The sequence below is a fragment of the Abramis brama genome, assembly GCF_963993115.1.
Source record: "Abramis brama genome assembly, chromosome: 11".
Lineage (NCBI taxonomy): Eukaryota > Metazoa > Chordata > Actinopteri > Cypriniformes > Leuciscidae > Abramis > Abramis brama.
In genome coordinates, this window is record NC_139973.1 from 14,755,406 (window position 1) to 14,778,553 (window position 23,148).

Consider the following 23,148-nt stretch of genomic DNA (forward strand, 5'->3'; position numbering starts at 1 on the left):
ATCATTAATTACAGCTGTGTTTAATGTGATACACGTCTTAGCACAAAGTGTATCACGGTGCTGACTGATAAAGACTTGGCTCAGAGGACTTAGTCAAAGCTTAGCCCTTGATCCGGAGTCATGAGCAGGTCAGAACAGTCTGGACATGTATGAAGGCCAAATGAATAATATCCAGGAATCCAGGAATAATATCAAACTTTCTCTACCAAAACAAATTCAGGTTTCAACAGTCCACTGATACTTCAGACATGCGACTCAACGGTTTTACCTGGCATTAGTTTTGAAAATAGGCATATTAACTTTCAAATGAATCAGTTACACTTTACTAATCAGTTACTGCTGTTACAGTGTAATCATACAAATAATACTGAGTAATATTAATTGACAACATTATTTACAATATTTAAATATTGTAAGGGTTTGGTTTAGGGTTAGTTACTTTATGTATAGTATAATATAATGTTATTACTATAGTAAGTACATGTAAGATGTGCAACAGGGACAGTAAAATAAAGTGTTACAGATTATTCTTAACACAAAGATATAATTTCCTTTCATTTTATCCATTTACTCTTTACCCATCCTCAGAATATAATTCAATGTGTGACATAGATTCAAATATATATTAAACTTAAAAAAAAAAAACGTGTCCTGACAAAAGGAGGAGGTTCATTTTAAAATATACCTCTTAGGTTTCACAGCTGTGTCCCTATATTTTTTGTCAACACTGGCTGATATTTATGTAAGCATTTGTAAAATCAGGCAACATTTAAGTCAGTTTACAGCCTGAGGGTCCTTGACAAGGTCACACAGGCTCTGGTAATTTTAGGTATTTGAGTTTATATTTTCTATTTCTGCCAACACCCAAATAGTTAATGTCCCCCTAATGTTGTTTATGTCTATGTGGTGTTTTTAATATGCTTTAAGACAAACCAAGTGCAAATTCATGTCAGCACCATGGCTGAGTATTTTCTACTTTATACTGCATTGACCCAAAGACAGTCTCAAAAACGCGGTTTGAAATCGCTGGTGTGAGTGAGTGTGGGCGGGGCTAATTTGAACCGCGATTAGGCCTACTAAATGCTTGTCTGAAGTTTAAAATCATTGGTTACCCGTAAGCCAATCACATAACGTTTGGTTATGGCGTGTGTTATGCGCATGCTCAGCCGCATCTAACTTCCACTGTAAACACATGTATGATGCGAAAACAAAACCATCGACGAAATACCGGAGTGAACATGGCTGTGAACGACTTTTGCATATTATGTGAAGTAAATCTATACGCATCCACGGTACAATCAGCCTCTACGTCACGGCTCTCAGCCCGCCCTCTGTTCGTTGATTGGCCGGCTGTTTTCAGGCCGGAGGAAAACGGAAAGCTCTGACGCTGTCTCAGACTGAGTACAGAAGCGAAATGAAATTGAGCGGAAGTACGAAGTTTGACGTAGTCAGGCTAGGTTTTTCCCTTTGCCTGGCAAGAGACAACATTGCCTGTGATGTGGACAAAGTCCTCAGGCTGGACCCGATGCTAAGGCAGAATTAATCTCTAATTTTTTTTAGCATTGTAACAGAACGGAACCCCTAAAGCAGGGTTATTCAATTAGAATCCCAAGAGGTGTGGTCGTTATATTTCCTTCCCAGAATTTAGTTTGAAGATTTGACTTTGTGTTTAATGTTGTGAAAAAAGAGTGAAGGTTTCAAGGTCTTAGCAATTGTGAAAAACTGTATTACTTACTAAATTGAGATTGCTCCAAATTTAAACGAATAGTTCTCAACAGGTTTAATATTTACTGTAGCTAAAATAGTTGGTACATTACCAGCAAATGTGCAGCCTTAAAACTTGAAGAGAGTTTAAGGATTTACACATATTTAAAATGATTTAAAATTGTATTACTATTACTACCATATAGGCTATAACCAATAAAAATAACCCACTGATCCCACAGAAAAATATGCAGAGATAAGAGATTTTGAACAAAATATTTTCTTTATTCTGCAAGAGAACTGAATAATGTGGAGTTCCATTGAATATATACATGAGTTCACCTCATAACAATGGAGAGTCTACAACCAATACAAACTATTGAAACAGATACAAGAAAATGCTTTGTGATGGAAATCGTAACTGAATAATACTGATAAGTCTGAAGCAACAATGATATTCAAACACTGAGAGAGAGGATTTCTGACATCTATAATAGATAACAGTGTCTCATGTCCTTTTGTGCCATAACTTGTCTGAATAAGACATGAAACACTTGTTATAGAAGGATATTTCAAGCGGAGCTGGAGCAACATGTTTATTTTCATTGCAGTATGTTACTTGGACATCGAGGGCCCATGGCTTATTGCTCAAGCTGAGTCTATAAAAGTCCAGAGATGAAAAACACTGCTGGTGTTTTAAGGAAATATTTAGTTTTATGCAGAACTAAGCGTGTATTCGGTCAATAAGACGATCCGAGCGTGACGTAAAGAAAACATTCGAGATTAAAGGTATCGATGAGATGCATTTATTCGTTACTGAGTCGGTACAGGTTGTGCAAACGGTACTGAACACGCTGTTGTCTATTGCTTCAGCTCCTCTGTCTCAGTTTTTGTAAACATCATTTTGCTTTTAGTCACTGCAACAAAGCGCTCCAAATTATGTCAGGTAAAAAAAAAAAAAGCAGTCTTTTCTCATAAGCTATATTAAAATTTATATTTGACGACACCATAAACAGACAATTAACAGTTTTTGTTCCACATCATTTTTTTTTATAGTTTTACTTTTTTTGTTTATTTATTCATTTTTTACACAAAACAACAGTCAAGAGTACCAAAAGAAGCATGCTGGGTTTTACGTATGTCAAAGTGGGAAGGAGAGTTTTTTTTTTTTTTTTTTTTTGTGAAAACCTTCTTTTTTTATATAAGAAATGTGCTGGATATCATGGTGGGACAGCTGTGGTCAGAACACAAAAGACTCCCAATGAGAATCACAACATATTCAAACCTGACTGCAAATAAAACTTTGCAGAACTGCACATGGGGGCAATAGCCAGTGCTAGTTAACAGTCCGGAAAAAAACATAGCCAGCTCTTCTAGTCATAACACCTGCTTTGTATCGAGTCTAACTGAAAACTCAAGCAGTTATGAGTCAAATAAGGTTGTTTTGGTACAAACCCTCTGAGCTTTTGAAGCAATGCACTGTTGATTTTGTCAGCTTGTAATGTGAGCTTCCCTCATTCCCACTTCAATACAAAAAAGCACTCTAGTAAATGTCTCTCATACGATTTCCCAATGCAATGCTTTGTGTCCCTGAAAACTTCCGGAAGGAAAAAGAAAAACAGAATATTTCTTGCTTTCTATAGTATAGGAACAAAAAAGCCAACAAACCCCACTGCTTTATGCCCTGAAGACAACGACAATCAGTTTTTTCTCTTAAAAAAAAAGAAGACATTTCTATGGTATAGGGTTGTCAAAACAGAAAGAAAAAGAAACGGCTGGAGTCTGTGAATACGAGACTATTCTGTAAATAAAAGAGGCAAAGAAACACTTGATTTGGGTGATTTTAGAGGTGGTTTAGTGACCTAACAGACAAGTTCATGACAAGGAAAAACTATGATGGCACACACACACAAAAAGTATACCTTTTACAAATAGTGAGTGCAAAAATTTGCTTTAGGCCAGTCTGTTCACTTTGAGACTAAACAAAACTACATTTAATTTCAGTAAACAAATTGTCATCAGTTTGAAAATGGCAAAAAAATGCACCCCAGCCAATCCACAGTGAACCCTTAAATATGCGGACAGTAATAAAAACATTTTTAATTTAGCAGACAAGTGGGGGCTAGCAATAACAAACCAAAACCTAAGACACAAAATTAAGTTTGCAAGGAAGCAAGGCAATTGAAATACAAGGGAAGAAGATTATGCATCTCTTCAAAACTAGTACTACGCAAGAAAATAAAACAAACCAAACTTAAATCTTTGGTCTCAATGCCTGCGAAAACGCTAATAAAAATAGCAAAAAAAGGTGATCAAAACTGTTCTTCAAACAATGTCAGGTATGATCATGGCGTGAATTGTCTAACATAAAATAAGCTTGTGACCAGCCTAGTAAATAACTCTAATACTTTCAAATATGATGTGTGCTATACTGGACTCCAATAATAATATTTGAGCTCAGTGAACATAAATAAACCCCTTTACTTTCAACAAAACACACAAGATGAGTTCCAGTCTTAAAGAGTAAATGTTCACACGTTTTATACTCAATCCATTCATGCCATAAAAGGGATTTCCTGTGTTTTAATAAATGTATCTATGTATTAAAGACATTCAATGGTGAGTGATGCAAGAGTTCAAGTAATAGACAGGGGCCCCCTCAGGGGCCCAGCTTCAAACAAACACAACAACAACAACAACAAAAACATGAATCTGAACCTCAAAACATTTGGAGGATAGAATAAAATGAAGCTGGACCTATGCTATAGAACACAGTAACCCAAAACTTTCCATAGAAAAGATGGCAACACCAAAGCTGCAAAGACGCATTTGTAAACAGCCAAACCAAAATCAAGCAGCTGATCTGCTGAGGTTCAGGTCGTGCCACAGCGATGGTAGAGCAGACTAGACAAGAACACGGAGTCCTGCCAATAACACCAAATCAACCCTCGCTTGCAAAAGCAAAAGGAAGGGCAGCTGAAATGAATAGCGGATGGGAAAAACCTCCATCCGTTGCCCTGTCTGCATGTGGTTTTCATTAGGACTGTAGGTTGTAAGTTCAACTCAACAGCTGATCTGACTGAATGCTCTTTCTATTTGGGCCCATCACCATCAAATTCACCCACTAACCATCCACCAGTAGACTTTCCTTCTCAAATAACACAGTGAACACTATAAACAAATAACAACCTGGTCTCATGAGAAAATATAACCATTTTTTGCTTTGGCGATTTCATGTGAATTCGTACCATTCACGTGGGAAAAAAGTAACCAACCATCAATTGGCCGCAAGCAGATTTTTACGAAAATGTACAAATGAGATTGTACAAATTTGCTGCAATGCATCAAAACATAAAATAGTTTGAGTGTTTTAACAAATAATGTCATTTAGTTGAATTCAGTTTTCACTATATACTGCTTTTTTATTTTATGTAGCATGCTGTGCATTGAGAGGTGAGTTGGGTAGTTGCAGTGGTGGGTGAGGTGGAATCCCACTGGCTATCTGTGCTGGTCAATGGCCCGTAAAACTGTAACAGTCTGCTTGTAGTGCTTGCAACATATGGCCAAATTGTAAAAAGTGGGGAAACTGTGAGAGCAAAAGAAAAATGACATGTGAATTGAAATTCTCATAAAGTAACAGGAATTGACATAACTAACGTACCGACAGTGAATATTGTGCATATAGCTGTGAATATATTTTCATAAAGGTTTTATTGTGCGACATTAAAACCAACAGGCAGCCAAACAATGAAAAGTGTACTTTCTCTTTTCTGATACAGAACGAGTCAACCTGCAAAAAAAAGAAAAGAAAAAAAAGAAAAAAAAAAAAAAAAAGAGAAGCACTAGGCAATAAAGGGGATTTTTTTTCCAAAGGAAATTCTTCAAAAGGTTCAAGTGATTATCGCTTTTTGATGCAACTGAGAGCAGTTTGTGTATCTCTCTGACAGACCACTTCTCTACCATCAAAAGCTGGATTGCACTTTTTTCAAGTTACGTACAAAAGCACATCTGATATAACGCTGCTCCCGCTTACTAAAGAACATTTTCTTGCACATATGTCTGACAGTTACACAAATCCAATTGTTCTAGACCAGACATTAAGCATTAAGATGCCACATTACTTAAAAACCACACATGAATAATTGTTATTTCAAATTTGGTGTACACACGTGCAGCGGTCATATTTCTATATAAGTGCTTTATGTCGACTGTGTCTGTGCATGCGATTTTGGTTCGTAAAAAAACAACAAAAAACACAGAGCTTCCATTCACAGGACACAGATGCAATCTATTTTGTGTAGTTTGCAAACAATGTGTATTGCGTATCTTTCCACTTAATTAATATAAGCCAAATTTACAAAAAAAAAGTCCTCCCCATGCCAACTTTGGTCTGTACTGAACTGTAACAATCTTAACTGCTTAGAAAGGAATTTTAATCCAGTCAAACAGAAAACGAGGAAAATAAAATAAACCTCTCTAAGGTTAGTTTTAAAACAAGCTTTTCTTTTTAAGACTACAACACATTTTCACTTGTGCCCTCCCAAACCATCCCACAATCCCTCATTCAGCAGCAGTCACTGTGAGGACACTCTGGAAAGTGTCAGTCGTCTGTTTGCTACATAGTTTTTGCCTTTTTTAAACGTAGAGTGAAAGAGAAATGAAGAAATTTAAACAAACTAAATATTTTTCCTGCCTTACATTTAGTTAAGTAGTATGCAAAACAATACAATACAGAAAAAAAAAGAAAAAAAAACTGACTGAAAAATGGAAGGATGTGAGAAAATAAAGGCAGGAAGAAAAAAGAAGAAGCTTAAGCTAAAAGCTAAAATGGAGCATGTAAAAAAAGTCCCAGCTGGAGTTTAGGTAGCAGCGCAGGTCACCTGAAACTCGCCTCCTCTGCTTCCTTCTGCTTTTTTTCACATTCACAAACATTTAAAACTTCCTTGTGCAAATCAAGCAGTCTTTAGAAAGAATGCCCTCCAAATTGTTCTTGTAAAAATATATAACTCCAAGGTGGCTGACGTGTGTGTTGCAGCAAGTGTTTCTTTCTTTTTTGTTAGTATGGTTTTTTTTTGTTCAGAACACCCTCCCATGAGTCTAGAGTTGTTGTTTTTATTTTTGGGCGGGGGGGGGCAAGTCTTCATCTCCGGGGGCCTGAGGACATCTGTGCATACACTGGGTACGCCAGCCGCACGTTGAGCGAGTCATTGTGCTGGACCAGTGAGGTCTGGTGGTAGTGCAGGACCAAGTCTTTCAGAGTGCTGTACAAGTTGTAGGGCTCTGCGAAACCGTATCCGCGGGGTGTGCTGTAGATGACGCAGTGCTTCACCTCGCCTTCCACACTACAGACAGAAACATGAGAGATCTCATTATCAAGGTGATTCTGAACCAGAATCTGACCTCAGACAAAGATAAAAAGCAATCCGTTTGCTCAATGACAAGCAAAGTTAATAAAGCGCTAAAGGTGACTGATTCAGGTCTTGCAGAACAATCAAATGGGATCAATACATTGATGTGTTGTGTATTGCGTAACTGGGAAAAAGTACAGCCTTAATAAATATTAAGAAAGACTGAGAAAAATAGATCTAACTTTAATTATGCTAACTTTGTATTGTGGAGATGAGATGGGAAGTTATTGGGGACCAGAAACAGGAGACCAGATTTTAACCTGCATCTCTCACATGCTAGGTCAGTACTATGACAACAAAATAGCCTAAAAGAATAAGCTGAACAGATTTGTATACCTCTGTGTGACAGGTAGGTGGAGGCACAAAAAAAAAAAAAACCTTTATAGACTGAAACGGCCCTAATAAATTTGAAAGTTTGTTGTATATTATATTGAACTAAAACTTTATTCTTCTAAAACTATATACCATTTTAGTGAGTAAAATAACTAAAACATGACACAAAAGATTGACTTGAAAAAACAACAATAAAAAACAAAACAAAAACAAAAAACAACATGACATGGAGGTGAGATCACATTTTGTAGATGCATGAATAAATCATGTTTCTCCTGTTTCATTGCCATAACTCTCCCTTCACTATGTCTACTTCATCTTAAGATACTCACACAACAGAGCAGGCGTAACAGCCCTTCTTGCTGCTCTCGCGGATGAGGAAGGCTCCGTCAGGTTTGCCGAGTAGCAAGTCCTCCGCCTGCGTTCGGTTCAGGTCACCTACAAACCAGCTCTTCTCATCGTAATGTGGCAGATTCTCATCCTCCTCACTCACAAAGTAGGTGCTGTGATTATGAGAAGAAATGTGTTAGATGCTGTGATGGAGCCAGATATTTACTAAACCTGTGATCTCAAATTTAAAGTAATACATGAAGATATAACTTACTCATCCGTGTTCTCGTTTTTGATCCCCAGCCAATCGTTTATTCGTTTCTGTCGAACACCTTTATGATTTAGCCAACTGCATGGGAAAGAAGCAATAGTGTGTTAATACAGGGAGGAAAACTGTCCACTCAAACATAACAATAATGGTGACAAGAGGAAGGCTTCTTACACAAGGTACTGATCTCTAATCTTTCTGAGCTGAATAAGATCTGGCTTTAGGCTGTTCATTTTCTTGTCCGTCTCCCTGTTGTCCATAGCCTGCGTTTTCAGGTCCTGTTCAAGCCGGGTCTTACTGTCGTGAATCTCACCCAAACGGGATTTGAGCTTCTCGTAGTTCATCATGATCCTGAGAAAGAAACAAGAACAGTTTGTAAACCCATAGATCAAGGCTGCCAAACGGAGAGCTCTTAACTGTGGACTTTGCGTACCTCTCAATCTCTTTGTCGTTGCCCTCTCTGCGGAATCTCTCAATGTATTCTTTACTATAGCGTTCCTGTGTGTGACATTGTTCTTCAAAAATTTTAATGGTCTCGTTGAAGGCCTCTATTGCAGTACGTTTCATCTGGATCTCCTGCAATCAAATAAAAAATATATCATAGTATACGATGCGACCTAAAAGGGCTGTGCCTCTTAATAGAGTTGGTTAATTGGTCAATCGGCTTCTGAAACAAACTAAATTGTGTCCACGTCATACATGTGCCGTGTAGTGTTGGAGCAAATGGTTTGGTTGTCTATCAATCATATAACAATGTTCTAAGAGGCGTACCTGTGAGGTTTTTGTGTGCTCCTCATAGAGTCTGTCATATTCTTTACTCTTCTCCTGATATTGATTGTGATATTCCTGGAGTTTCCTCCCCACTGCATCAATGTTGTCCTCTTTTACCAGCTGATCCTGAGAGAGCGAGAGTAAATGCATTGTTATTGATATGAATTGCTGAGAGGAGAAAAGTGAGGTGGGAAAAAAAGGACTGCTCGCAGAAACATACTGGAGGTTTTGCTTACAAAGTGAAAGCCATTTTTCAGGAATTTTCTTCCAGGAATCATTTATAAAAATCTTGGAATCTGTAAGTGCCTCTCAAGGGCTTACATTTGTGGAACCCCCTAAATAATGAGCACCTGTGTGTCTGAGAAAGATACCGGGAGGGCAAGGGAGAAAGGGGGAAACAAATAAATGCCTGGATGGCCTTTCGACATTGTGGATGTGTGCAATTATTTAGGAGGTGCGCTGCCGTGGCAATAAACAAAGTAATATTTCATGCCAAAAGCATCTGCTGCCTCTGCAGTTTCACTCACAACAAGCAGCACAATTCATTCAGCAAACACGCTCTTTAAGGTCGGCGTGAGGGAGGGTGAGGTGGGAGGACAAAGAGGTAAAAGGAAAGGCAGGGAGGCTGTAAATATGATACCCCCCACCCACAACCTAAACCCATTTACCTGCTGGAAGCGAGAGACCGGATACATGAGCTTAACGTCCAGTTTGGTGTTGTACTGGGCCAGTGACTCGTGCCTGTAGTGACTGATGAGCTCCACCACTGAACCGAATGTGAGCGGGTCGGAGAAACCGTACTTCCCATCTCGGTGGTAGATCTTTATTAGCTTATTGTTTCCACCTTTCCTGCAGGGAAAAGAGGATTGTGTTGGACCACGGTTCAATAAAGACAGAATGAGAGGTTTTGAAGAAGGTCTCGAAAATATTCTGAGTTACCTTAGCGTTAGCGTGTAATCTCCCTGCATCTTGGTCGAGGCGTCCCGTACCAGGAAAGTACCATCAGGCATGTCTCTCAATTTGTCATTCACCTCTTCCCTACACAGAAATGATGGAGAAAGAAAAGAGTGAGTGGTGCAAATACTCAAATCTTGTATTTGTATATTACAACATCAAATCTTGCTCTTGGTAATTAGTAATTTCAGCAAAAATAAGTTCCTTGTACTTCACTCTTTGGAAAGTGATGACACACACAAAATTTTTTTTTATCTTTGCCCGGCTGTATTTGGTCTGGCAGAGGGCAAAGGCACGGTCTGTGACCATGCTGTCTGGGAGAGAGCGAGACATCTTTGAACAGTTTAACTGTTGACCTCGTCCTGCACGCCCACATGTACACTGATGCCTCTAGCTCTTGTCTTGAAATCAGACAGTCTGCCGCTTTAAAAATGCCTCCAGACGACCAGCGGAGGAGCTGTCAGGCTTCAAAGACTTTCCTGCTTTTTTGCCCCCTTCTCTATTTTAGTCAGTCTGGGAGGAATGTCACACCACTCGACTCTCAGTTCTCCTCCCATTCTCCTGACAGCCAACAACCTAGTCATGCTGGAGCTCAGCTGACCCTGGCTCTCGGGAGGGGGTATATTTAGCCTATTTTGGGCTGCTGAGGTAAGGAGCCTTTGACTAAGCAGTGCTCCCACCTTTCTGGGGGAGGAGTCATCTGTAACCTCCTACACTAGGAGCTGTGGGAATCAGGTACATTTTTAGGCTGCACTTTATCAGCAAGTTCACTGTTAAGGGGAGGTGCCCTATTTTAGTAACATGTTTGGATTAGAGAAGCTTCCAATAATTTTAGCAATCAGATCAACATGAAATGACATTCACAAGCAATTTCACTTGTCATGTGACAAATGAAACAAGATCTTCAGCGCAAAAAGTATTGCAATATGATTTAAATATATTAAAAGTGTATGGAGATGCAGGTAGAAGAGGAAAGACTAGGTTAGCGACCGTTCACCAATGACGTTGAACGCATGATGAGCAAGCAGTAGTGATGCCAGTGTAAAGTGGAGAACCTGGGATGTGTTTTTGCATTTAAAAACAGCTGGATGGAGGAGATACTTGGACAATGAAATAGATGTGCTGGGCAAAGCACAGTTATATTTGACACTATAATTCAACTAAATTATATATTTTTTTTACCATGTTATGCAGCCTTAATTTTGATAAACACCTATGATAAAGCAATTGTTAAGAAAAACATGTTTGAAATAACATGCACAGATGAATTGTGCACAATACGATAAGGAAGTAATTAAGTAAGTACGTACATATTATAGTCAATGTTTATGTCATATTGGCCTTAAAGGAATAGTTCACCCAAAAATGAAAATTAGCCCATGATTTACTCACCCTCAAGTCATCCTAGGTGTATATGACATTCTTCTTTCAGACGAACACAATCAGAGTTATTAAAAAATGTCCTGGCTCTTCCAAGATTTATAATGGCAGTGAACGGCTGTTTCTGTTTTGAAGTCCATAAAAGTGCATCCATCCATTATAAAAGTGCTCCACATGGCACCATGGGGTTAATAAAGGCCTTCTGAAGCGAAGCGATGAGTTTGTGTAAGAAAAATATGAATATTTAAAGCAACACCAAAGATTCTTTTGTACCTTAAAATAATGTTTCCAAAATCGTTTCAGTGGTTCATCAACTCGTAACAGGGCCTCTATCGGCTATAACCGCACTTTGCAAGTTTGCCAGATCGGGTAGCAGATCTGGAGTTCGAATGAGACATATTTGACTTGCTTTACGGCAAGCGTTACTATAGCCGATGGGTGGAGCCTATATTAAAAATTGCCATTTCTGATGTTTCAATACATCATACTGCATCATGCAACATACCTTGTCTGTGGACATCGTTATTTCCAAAGCTAAACAAATAATGTGTGTGCGACGGTAGGCTGCGGTAGGCAAAATGATTGAGACAGCGGTAATGGACAATTCTGCTTCCAACCTGTAGGGGGACCGAAGAGGAAAAGTGCTTTGGTGTTGCTTTAACACGTTACAAAGTAAAATTCAAGCTTCCGGCCAAACGGCCATATGCAGTCTACTGACCCCTAAAGCGCAACTTGTGACGTCGGAAGTACCGTAGTGCATCATAGCGTAAATATCAGCAGTACGTCGCTTTACTCACATAAGTTCCGCTTTAGACTTAAGCGGAATCCGTATGTATGGTTTAAGTTTTAAATATGGATATTTTTCTTACACAAACGCATCGCTTCGCTTCAGAAGGTCTTTATTAACCCCCAGGAGCCGTGTGGAGCACTTTTATGATGGATGGATGCATTTTGATGGACTTCAAAACAGAAACTGCCATTCACTGCCATTATAAATCTTGGAAGAGCCAGGAATTTTTTTAATAACGCCGACTGTATTCATCTGAAAAAAGAATGTCATATACACCTATGATGACTTGAGGGTGAGTAAATCATGAGATAATTTTCATTTTTGGGTGAACTATCCCTTTAAACTCAAATATAGAAGAAAACAAAACCAAGACTAACATGATTAACATGGCTGAGAACCATTACTACGTACTCAACTGAAACAACATGTCCAGTACTTCTAAATCTGATCTGTCAAGTCAAATCTTCCAACACACTACCACTGCACAGAAAATGATCAGTTAGGAACATTTTACAGGGATAAAAAAACATTAACCAAAAACTTGTATAGCTGCGCAGTATAACAGGATTTTGATGCACACATTATTCAATGTGTCATAATGACTGTCCACATTTGAAATGTAATGGTCAGTATCACTTTGCTTTGGAATTCTACTTTATTTGATGCCTAGAGTGACTAGCCTAGTTAGTCTTTGATTCTTAAACTAGTAAAGCACTAAGAACAGAGCTAAAAGCAGCTCAAGTTTATCTGGGAAGGGACTGTGTGAGTTAAAGGACAGCGAGGCTTCAAAGATCTGTGAGTATCTCAGCAGAATTTCTACTCTCCCAACATCAAACGAGTCTAAAGCTGGTCACTAAGCAGCAGACTAATCTGCAAAAACCTGACAGTTTTATGGATTGTGTTGGAAACTGGCCAGACATTTTGGAGATTTGGGCTCTTCTATCCCTCGCCTTAAGTAATGGCAACTAAACCACTGCACCCTGCATCTCTCCCCCATTTCATTGCCTTTTTGCTTTTGTACAGCTGCAACAAAGCGTACATGCCACCAGGATAAGTGAGCCAAAAGAAGGAGAGATCAAAATAAGTTCACCAGCTCACATAAAAGAAAGAACAGAAAAAAGTTTGCAGAGCAGTGCACAGTGGCCTTGTTAGAGATACAGCAGCAGAGCGCAGACTGCTGAATGAGCAACATGACATGCCAGAGCTGCATGTGAGACTTCACCTCAGGCTACCAACACAGAAGCCATCAGGTGGAGGAATGGAAGACAAGAATCTGACATTTCCCGAGGAGCAAGAAACATCCTGAGAGAACCCAGAGAGATTTTCATCTGATCTGCATGTTGTCTCATGACTTCACATGCTAACTATCACCTGACGTCCACTGCCATATGTGTTCAACTATGAGCTAACCGACACAGGGAAAGATTTTCAGAGCAGAACAGAGAGAAATGCACACAAGTGAAAAATGAAGTCTAGTGTCAAGTGACTCTTACCTTGATATGTCTCCCCAGTACCATTCTGCTTCGTGCAATGAGCCACTGGCGGCTTCTTTCACACCGTTGCCGTTTACGGGTGTCATGGGTTTTGCAGGCTTGGGAGGAAGAGCTGCAGAAGAAATGAGAGATTTATCTTAAAGGAAAATCTTCTGATGTCATGATCAATCCTTAAGATAAGAATTAGATCAAAAAGTTGTGACCTAACAGATGAAAACCTAATCTCCTTAGAGATTAAAGTAAGTGGACGTCTGTGTAGTATGGCTGTTCATTTGGAGGGTTGAACACACAAGTACGATCCCCCTTAAGTTTGTGCTGCCAAAAGAACCCAAATTTGAGCAAAAAGCTAAGGAAACAATAATCCTAGTATCACTCTTTATCTAAAATACATAAAATACAGACTTTATGCCACAGAGTACACACAAAAAAAACAAAAAACAAAAAAAAAAACACTAGGCTACTTCATTGAACTATTCTCAATTTTCCCATAGAATGCCTTTAATTCTCATTGACGTCATCTGTAGTAAGACAAGTTTGTTTCGGAAAAAGCAATAATTTCCACTGAAAATGCAAAAGATCAGTTTTCATGGAAAATGCAACAACAACACATTCCATTAGGCCCATGTGAAAGTATAAACAAAAAACAAATGACCTTCTTAGCCAGTGGTGCTTTTGTACTATTCACTGAATCTATAATGAACAGGTTCCTCTCCTTTGAGCGAAATGCTTCTTTGTTGACTGCAAAAGCAAACAACAGCTGCCGCAACAACATGCTGGAAAGCTAATGCTGATATTGCTCTTGCTATCTTGTGGGTCAGGGGTCACCAGGATGTGCTGCTCAGCCACGCAGTGTATCACAATGCCCTCACTCTGAGAAATATTGCTGAGAGAGTATGTGCTGGGCTACATCTTCACAGAATACTTTCTCACGTCTAATCTCCTGACGTGAATCTTTCAACCTTAGTAAGTCTAGTTTTGGCTCTAAGGTAAATAAAGCAAGCTAAGAATGATGGTTAAATGACATGCAAATGAGGTTTTGCAAAACTAGATGAATCTAAGGGTTTTCTTTGAGAACTACAGCTGTTCTAAACAAGGTGCTTGCGTGTTTTTGTGTGCAAGTGCTTCAGTGAAACCTGCAAATGCTCAGCCAGGTGCAGCTGGCAAAGACTTACTAGTTTGAGACAAAAAACTGAAGGCTGCAAGTCCGTCTAAAATGCACAAAGAAGCAGTGTTCAAGACCTGCACCTAGCCAAGCCAAACTAACCTCCCCCTGACCTAGTTGAAACTCGCAACAGTGGCCTTGAAACAGCAACGCACCACTCTTCTCAATTCACAGGTTTATTCAGAAGGCTTTTAAGTGAAACTAAAGACATACTTTAAAAAATAGGTAGCGGACACTTTAAAATACTAGTTGACTGTTTAAGGAAGACATGGCTCATGCAGAGTTAAGCAGGCTCATGAAGAACATTACCATGGTAAATTCAAATATGGTCACATCATAATAACCGTCAAGTTTCTGTAAAAACAGTCACCCACCTGTCACTGGCCTGGCACAGACAAGGCTGTGTGAGAGCGGGTGTGTATCTATGCCAGGATAGGGGAGGGGTCTATTCCATTAAGCAAAGGGGAAAGGCACGGAGCAAGAGAGCCTACGGATGTCATAAAAGCCAGAGCAGATTCTATAATTCCCTGGGCCCTTCTAGCTGAGGAAACTTCTATCTGGCATGTGAATGAAAAGAGGCAAGACTTAAGTCCAATACACCGGAGGTGAGTCACAGATATAAAAGCCCACAGGGACATGCAACACACACTACAGCAAATGAATGAATCACTGCTGCTGGCACATTGTGGAATGACCCACTGCTCTGCACACAATTGGCCCCTTTAAAAAGAAAAAATAATGATAAAATAAATTAATAATACAATCGTTAAAGATCAGAGAGAGTGAAAGACAATCGTGTTGGCACATTTCGGTATGTCACCGAAATCCAAAAAGTTCTCATTTAAGATTCATTACTTCCCAACATTTGCTGAGTGAAGTTCTTTATAGTTTTTTTTCAAAGTTTCGGTCGATGGGGAGAGGGGTGGTTGTATGGTTTTCTTTGAGGGCGTTATTAATTAAAAGCAGTGGTGGTTTTTGGAGTGAGAGAGCATAAGCGTAGTCAGAGTTAAAGGAGACACTGTGACAACTCCTCCCTCCATTGGCCCACAGGAAACACCTTAGTCTGGTGGGGTGAGCAGCTTTAACCAGTCAAAGCGAAGCCAGCTTAACGGACACATCCCCACCCAAACTCCGCTCCTGCAGGTGTGCACACAAACACACTATTCCTACATTTCAGTTGGTCTGAGAAGAGATCGGCCAAATGCCATGATAGAAAAAGTGAGAAAGAAGAACTTTTGGAAGCTCACCGTCTGGTAGGGGATCGTTTGTGCAGCATAGCACCTTATAAACAGTCATTTGACAATGTATAACCTTCTGTTCCCTCTACACCAACACAATAATCACCATATTAATATTACATTTGCAAATACCTGCATGGCTCTCCTTCTCCACTCCCTAATGTAATTTAGAGAAACAATAAACCGATATTCAATATCTCACTATTCAAGACTAACGTGTGAGCTGAAAACACCAGCGCACAAACATTTTTCTATTAATATGTCTGAAGCGAATATTTCTGCCTTATTTATTTAATTTCGTCACAAAGCTCCTTTCAGGGCTACAGTAACCGCCTGCGACCAGAACGGGAAATGACCCCTCTTTTTCTCATTCACTTTCCGCAGCAGCCAAAAGGCAGGTGCACAAGCCCACCTGAAACCTCAAATTCCTGCCTACCAGTTTTCTCACTGTCAGCTCTTTCTGCAAGTGTGTGACCACTACACACACACAAACATAGATATCTTTGTGAGCTACTGTTGGGGTGTGAGCATGGAAAAAAGCATGAGAAATGGAATGAAAGAAAGCTTGAAAAAGACAGATGTGGCTAGGTGATCTCATTATGGCAGCCACCTCATGTGTGTTAGTGTCAGAGATATCGTAGCTGGGGGGCACACAATGGAAAGCCCACATAATAGCAGCTTGCAGTCGTTTTTAAAAATACCATTCACCGATCCAAACAAATTACGATCATGATTTATGGCAAAACTGAACAAAGGGGTCAATTTAAATGACAAAGGCAAAAGTATTTTTCAAATTTATATAAGATTAAACTAGCCCATCATGCTTCACAATGAATGCAAAGCAAACTTGGTTAAACATTTTTTTTCTTATCTTATTTTTTTTCTAAACTTGTAATGAAAGATGAAAATGCAAATGTAAGAAAAATAATGTGACCAGGACGTAGGATGGAAAGGATGAGAAAGAACGAGGGGGAGTGAGTGGCAATGCAACGCTGCGCAAGTCTGAACAAAGAAAACTATACATCCATAGGTGAAACCTATGGCAATCGACGACGAGCAGTCCATTGTTTAGGAAACAAACATAAATGGCAACGTGCAGCTCAAAACATCATCTCAGGTGGTCATTGTACTGCAGTTGTGTTTTTTGCACAGCAACAAAAAGACACGTTCAAACTTCTGGTTCTACAGGTGACATCTGATGGAGCAACCGTACTTTGAAAGAGAACACAAACATAGACTGACACCACCACACCACACACATAAACAGTTTAGTTTAGGATTTGTATGTACAAATTAGGGGGTACATTAGCATGATAAAAGACGTGTGGCAGAGAGTGATGACAGTGCCATTGAAGAGAGCAGCAGGCGTGGGCTGCCACGTCCCGATCCAAGGGGGAATGAATTAAAAGTGTCACCAAGCACATGGGTGGTTTAAATAGTACGTTGGGTACGCTCTGCGCACATATTATCATGATCTGCTAATTCTGTTCATTCCTAATGAATAACTAAAAGACAATCCCTGCAGCTGAACTCTTACAACAACCTTATTAAGCCTCAAATCATTTTAACACACACACAAAAAAAAATACAAAACAAGAAAATGGAGAACAGCTATCAAGGATGACACGTTCTGGAAAAAGCACAATTCTTATGTTAATTCATGTTGACAAAAGCACGTTTCCATTTATACAAGATCCAGGACACTTCCCACACAATAGAACAAACACTAATTGTCATTGTGCTCCCCTGACAGTCTGTTCAGAGCATGAACAGACAGCAAAAAAAGACGAAAGCAAAGACAGTGAGTGTGAAAAAGCAGAAGAAAAGAAGAATGGTGTCTCCCTTACCGTCCTCCTCGGGATCCTTTTTGAGCTGCATGTATACAGCCTGCACTCAGCTGTCTGTGACACAAGTCCTCTTATTTTCTCTCTCCCTCTCCCTCTCTCCCACTCGCTCTCGCTTTCTCTCCACCCTCGCACTGCCTTTCAGACTAAAGCCAGAGGGAAAATCCCTGCTCCTAAATTCAGATGCTGCTGGCTTAACAAACCCTCTCAATGAAGAAATCGGCAGCAGCCAATGAGAAAGCAGGAGGGGAGGTGGACAGGACTGAACCATATGAGATGGAGAAAGAGAGCGGAAAGCTCTAGGGAATGATATATGGGGGGGGGAAGCACTCCTCCCAGAGAAAGACAAGGCAAAGACGCTAACACACGCTGAGGCGAACACGAAACAGGACACAAACACTGAACCACTTCACGGCTGCATCGTTTGAAACATCAGATTACAAGATTTTTTTTTAGTGCATAGTATGTATAGTAAGTAGGGATATATATATATTCGACTAGCTATATATTATTTTTCATTATGACTATATAAACATATCAGCCTATACGTAGATAGAGAATTGTTTTCACATTCTGCTCCACTCTAAACATACATACATACATACGTACGCGAGCCGAGCAGAATGTGAAAACAATTCTCTATCTACGTATAGGCTGATATGTTTATGTCATAATGTATAGTCATAATGAAAAATAATATATAGCTAGTCGAATATATATATATATATATATATATATATATATATATATATATATATATATATATATATATATATATATATATATATATATATATACACATACATATATATATATATGCATACACACACACACACACATGTATATTATGTGCATGAATGTAAAGAGAAAGAGAAATGCTGCCTTCTCACATTGTGCTAAAAAACCCTCTGCTTTCTCAACAGATGTATGTGCTGTGCACTTTTATGAATGAACAAGCTCAAATAAATGCAGGACTGAACCAGCTGAAATGGCACAGAACAAAGAACGAACCATGCATCAAGAAAGATACAGTGACATTTCCATCCCTTATGTCATACGAATGCCATTAAGGTATGTCAGAAGCTGACTTTCCCTTTGGTGTCGCTGCACTTTTGTTGTCCACCCAGAGCACACGGCTCCGGCAGCCTTTATTACACTCACACATCACTGGCCCTAAGAGACAGGGGCCAACTTTCCCCTGGGGGCAGCGTGGCACCTGTGCTCATTGGATACTGCAACGGAACAAAGCAGTCACTTGCTTGTTTGCAGACGCACGCACATAACTGGGCCGTACCTCTGAGCCTTCCACATCTCAATTCAGCTGTAATAAATATTCTAATGAACATCTGCAGGGGAACCTTGTCCTGTTTCTTTCCTTTCCTTCTCACTCTTACTAATATATCCATCTTCTCCCGGGTCATGCGGATTTCAGTGTCCCGCAGTGTCTCCATAACGGCGTCTCAGAGATAAAGTGCCGCGAGTTGAGGAAGAAGCAGATGATAAGTCAATGAGGGGCTATTGACAGTACACGGGGACAAACGGACAGATAGAAATAAGGAGAGATCAGATAAACCTGTGTTCAGTGGCACAGAATGAAAGATAAGATTAATGTGTGGGTTGATCACACAGTGCTGTGCTCATTCATCCCCATGGCAGAGCAATCGAAGGGCTATTCAACCCACAATCCTGCTTGCCAGATCCGTTCAGTCCACCACAGCTCATTTTCTAGGAAATGAGGATGTTAGGACAGAGCGTTAGGCTTTGTTCCTTTGAACAACGCAGAGAATTTTGTAAAAGTAAAAAAAAGAAAGAAGATCAATTCTGCTCACTGTTGGAATTAGGCTGCATTTGGACCAAGACATGGTGGTAGGTAAAGACAGCACCATCTTCACAATCGAACTACAAATGTTACACATGGACAAACTGTTAAGAAACAATCCACAAAATGTGTTTTGTGCTTCTGCATTAAACACAGTCTGCCTTAAAACCATTCACAATGGTCTCACGGAAGTACAGCCTCATGAAAAACCGTCAAACCGTCTCTTTTCCCATTCCCATTCCCATTTCACGCCTCCAAAAGTGTCATCCGTCTCTTTATTGCAGGAATTAACGACATGAATTAACGACCCATTGTCAACTATGCCTGTGACTTCTGAATAGGATCCAGTTTCCAGTCTATGACATCATTGTTAATGGCAATAAAATGGTGTCAGCGCTTAACAAATGACACATGAATGGCACTGGATGTGAATAAGAAATGCAGAACACCAAAACTAACATTCAGAAAGCGAGGAAACTTATTCCCAAAAGACCCCTAAAGAGCTTCCACAAGGACTCAGTATATAATTCTGTAACTTCACAAGTCTACAAGTCCCGATCTGCTACAATGGCTGGGGAAAAGAGCACAGAGTAAAATTCTGTATAACACCAATTAAGGTGACAAACAAATTCAGAGAATGCATTTCGATCTCTCCACATTTTGCATATTAATACAATTTATGGTGAGCCATGCAAAACGTACAAATCTCCCGAGGAAAAACTGACAGCCTATAGCAGGACCTGTAACACAATCTAAAAACATATAATTTAACCATTTACAGGCCTAAATTCCCTACAGAACCAATATTACTGGATATATAGAGGTTTACACAAGTTCTAGGGATAGTTAAACTAAAAGGAGAATCTGGAGATATGCAAAAATGACGACCTAGTCATATCATTCACTACTTTCATTGTATGAAAAGAGATGCATAAAAAAGTGAATGGGGACTGAGGCTCATTCTGCCTAACTCCTTATTTTGCGTTCTACTTAAGAAAAGATTTGGAACAAGTGTGAGAAAATGATAGAACTTTCGTATTCAGATGAAATGTTATTTTAAAATAAATGTATAGAGGGATATGCACTGTTGCACAGGGAGAAAGATTTAATATGGCTCCCTTGTCTGAATGAGAATTCATTTATCGTGCATTAAAAACGCACACGCTAATGCTAACGCAGACAGTGCATCTCAAGTACGATTAAGGCACATTTAACTGACAAACTGACAAGAAAACAACGGTTTTAAGATGGCGAAATTGTTCTTTGTGGAAGAACTAGTGGGGATTTTAAATGTTAGCCATACATGACTCATTGTTCATAACATTAAAATAAAATACAAAAAAGAAGAGATGCAAGCTCATTTTGTCTAAGCAGATAGAGTTCAATGTCAAATAATGAGACTTTAAATGTTAAATACGCTAAACGACATTCATTTATGGAACACAAAAGGAGATATGCAGAATGACATCCCAGTCACCATTCATTTTCGCTGTATGGTAAAAAAGATACAATGAAAGTAAATGGTGACTGAGGCTGCCAGTACCAAACATTTCCTTTTGCGGTTCATGGAGGAAAAAGTCAGGTTTGTAACAATATCAGAGTGAGGAAATAAGATTTTACATTATTGGAGTGAACCAAGCGTGGTGTTAGTTTAATTATGCTATATCTGTACCTGGCGGCTGGTCCATTTCAATGTAAAATATTAATTCAGTGGAATAGGGCATCATCACGTCCCTCCAGTCGTCATCTTCTTTCTCCGTAGTCCACACTGTATTGTACATGTTCTGAGTCCTCTGGTGATCGACTAGGTTCTCATAAAATCAAGTTTTCAACACAGACGAATGAAGGAAACATAAAAAGCTCTTCTGACTGAACGGAGAGCTCAACTTTAACAGTCTGAATGCCTGCTTCAGAGTAACTGCGTGTCATGAAAGCTGTCAAAGCACCAGGCTTCACTCATCCAATATCACTTGATATAGCATTTTTTTTATTTATAAAATATCTCTTTACAGTCCGACAGAACAGAAAGTAGAAACCAGCTCTACAATCCACTCCGTCCTACCATGACGAAACGATAGTCTTCTTTTCAAACAGCTCATACCAGGTCTACCGGCCCTTTCACTTCATGAGGAAGAGTCCATTCGGTGCACACACAGCATGGGGGGAACCGGTTTCAACGGAAAAGAGTGGAGCGAACTACTCTCCTCGTGCTTACGTTTTAATGGGTAATTAATATAACACATAATTAAAAACACGAAAAGAAGACCGAGTTTATAATTAACGTCTTCTCATTTCGACGTGTGTAACGGTGTCGTTTCATTCACAAGTGACATCATTTTTCGAAACCCCCTCTCTGGTACGAAATGGCCTCTTCTCAAAACGGATCACTTGCACTGTAGGTGCTGTGGAGCACGCACACTCCAGATTTGGGAGCCAATCAAAATGCGCTTCTCTTCCAACTAGTTGCCAAAGTCAGAGTTTGTACATTATTTGCAGCCGCGTGTTTCTTGTGATCCAATGAACTTGTTCGAAGAGCGGAAGTCGACATCCTATTGGTCGAACCGTTACTATGAGGTGCAAAACTGATGGAGAGAGCAGTTGCTGGAGGAAGTAATGATTTTGATATTAGGCTATAATAGGCCTACGTAAAATATAGCATGTTTATTAGAGATATTCATTGACACCGTAACCAATAAGTAGCCTATATTAGAAGCACCATAACAGTTGAAACAGCTGCCCATAATGGACATCTGTGTTTGGAAATACAAACTGGAATACATTTTGGTGAATTTGTAATTTTTGTTAATAAAATAAAATAACTTACATTCTAATAATAAATTAAAAGAACTAACCTTAACAAATATACCTTTTCAGTCAGACACAAACACACTTGCGTATATATGTGCTGGTCTATCACTCACTCTTATCAATACATTTAAAATAAGCAATATTAAGAATAAAAGTGAACTTCCTCCAGACATGCAAAAATGTAACCTGAATATTTTAGGCTACTAATTGTTGCCTGTGGGTCAGGGTGTTTACTGTTTTTCTGTATGTAAATCTCATCAATGTTTGGTGGTCTGCTATAGGAACAATTATTTTGTGGATGGCAATCTGCCTCTTCGTGTCCCCCCTGTTCACATACGTGTGATCTATCCATCAAGAAGAATGAGAGAATGCCTCTCTATGGCCAGAACGGAATAAAAGGCCACAATGTTTGCATCTCTTTAATGAAGGACAGGGAGGACCTTCCAGATGGCTCGTGCCTGACAAAGGCTGTCCTTGTCAACGGTGTCAAACTTGCTTAATTGTCACTGTCCATGATTCAGTTCAGTATGAGCAGATGGATCCGAAACAATGACAAGCAACCGAACAGCCACAGTAATCCATAAAAGCTGTGGGAAAATATGAATCATTTACACCTAATGCATAATGAACGAGTAATAAATGCCAGGACTATTTAAATTACATCCATACCAGCTGTAAATTTAAGACTGATGCATTTATTTGAGGTCACTCTGTTTCAGTGGCTGCAATGTCTGGTTTGGACTAAAGTGTATTGCTATCTGCCTCTGCAACACCGGAGAAAGAAACACGTGACCATGGGGATTTGAGTGTCAGAAAAGTGTGTGTGCCTTAGAAACCTTAAAGCAC

General features: G+C 39.4%; 1 protein-coding gene across 4 annotated transcripts in view; it reads right to left on the reverse strand.

Annotated features, from left to right (window-relative positions):
* Positions 1 to 2,893: 2,893 nt before the first annotated feature.
* The window catches only part of pik3r3b (phosphoinositide-3-kinase, regulatory subunit 3b (gamma)), a 170,750-nt gene continuing 150,495 nt past the window's right edge, over positions 2,894 to 23,148 (reverse strand). For 2 of the 4 annotated variants that reach the window (XM_084128423.1, XM_084128424.1), the window contains 9 exons: positions 13,432 to 13,543; positions 9,754 to 9,852; positions 9,483 to 9,663; positions 8,815 to 8,940; positions 8,477 to 8,619; positions 8,218 to 8,394; positions 8,050 to 8,124; positions 7,778 to 7,948; positions 2,894 to 7,046 (listed from right to left, as the gene is read on the reverse strand). In XM_084128423.1, coding sequence (XP_083984549.1) covers positions 6,845 to 7,046; positions 7,778 to 7,948; positions 8,050 to 8,124; positions 8,218 to 8,394; positions 8,477 to 8,619; positions 8,815 to 8,940; positions 9,483 to 9,663; positions 9,754 to 9,852; positions 13,432 to 13,543 — 1,286 coding nt within the window. In that variant the 3' untranslated portion in view covers positions 2,894 to 6,844. Of the gene's footprint in view, positions 7,047 to 7,777; positions 7,949 to 8,049; positions 8,125 to 8,217; positions 8,395 to 8,476; positions 8,620 to 8,814; positions 8,941 to 9,482; positions 9,664 to 9,753; positions 9,853 to 13,431; positions 13,544 to 17,678; positions 17,826 to 21,166; positions 21,603 to 23,148 lie in introns of those variants that run through there. The other 2 variants (XM_084128425.1, XM_084128426.1) reach the window with 2 other exon arrangements.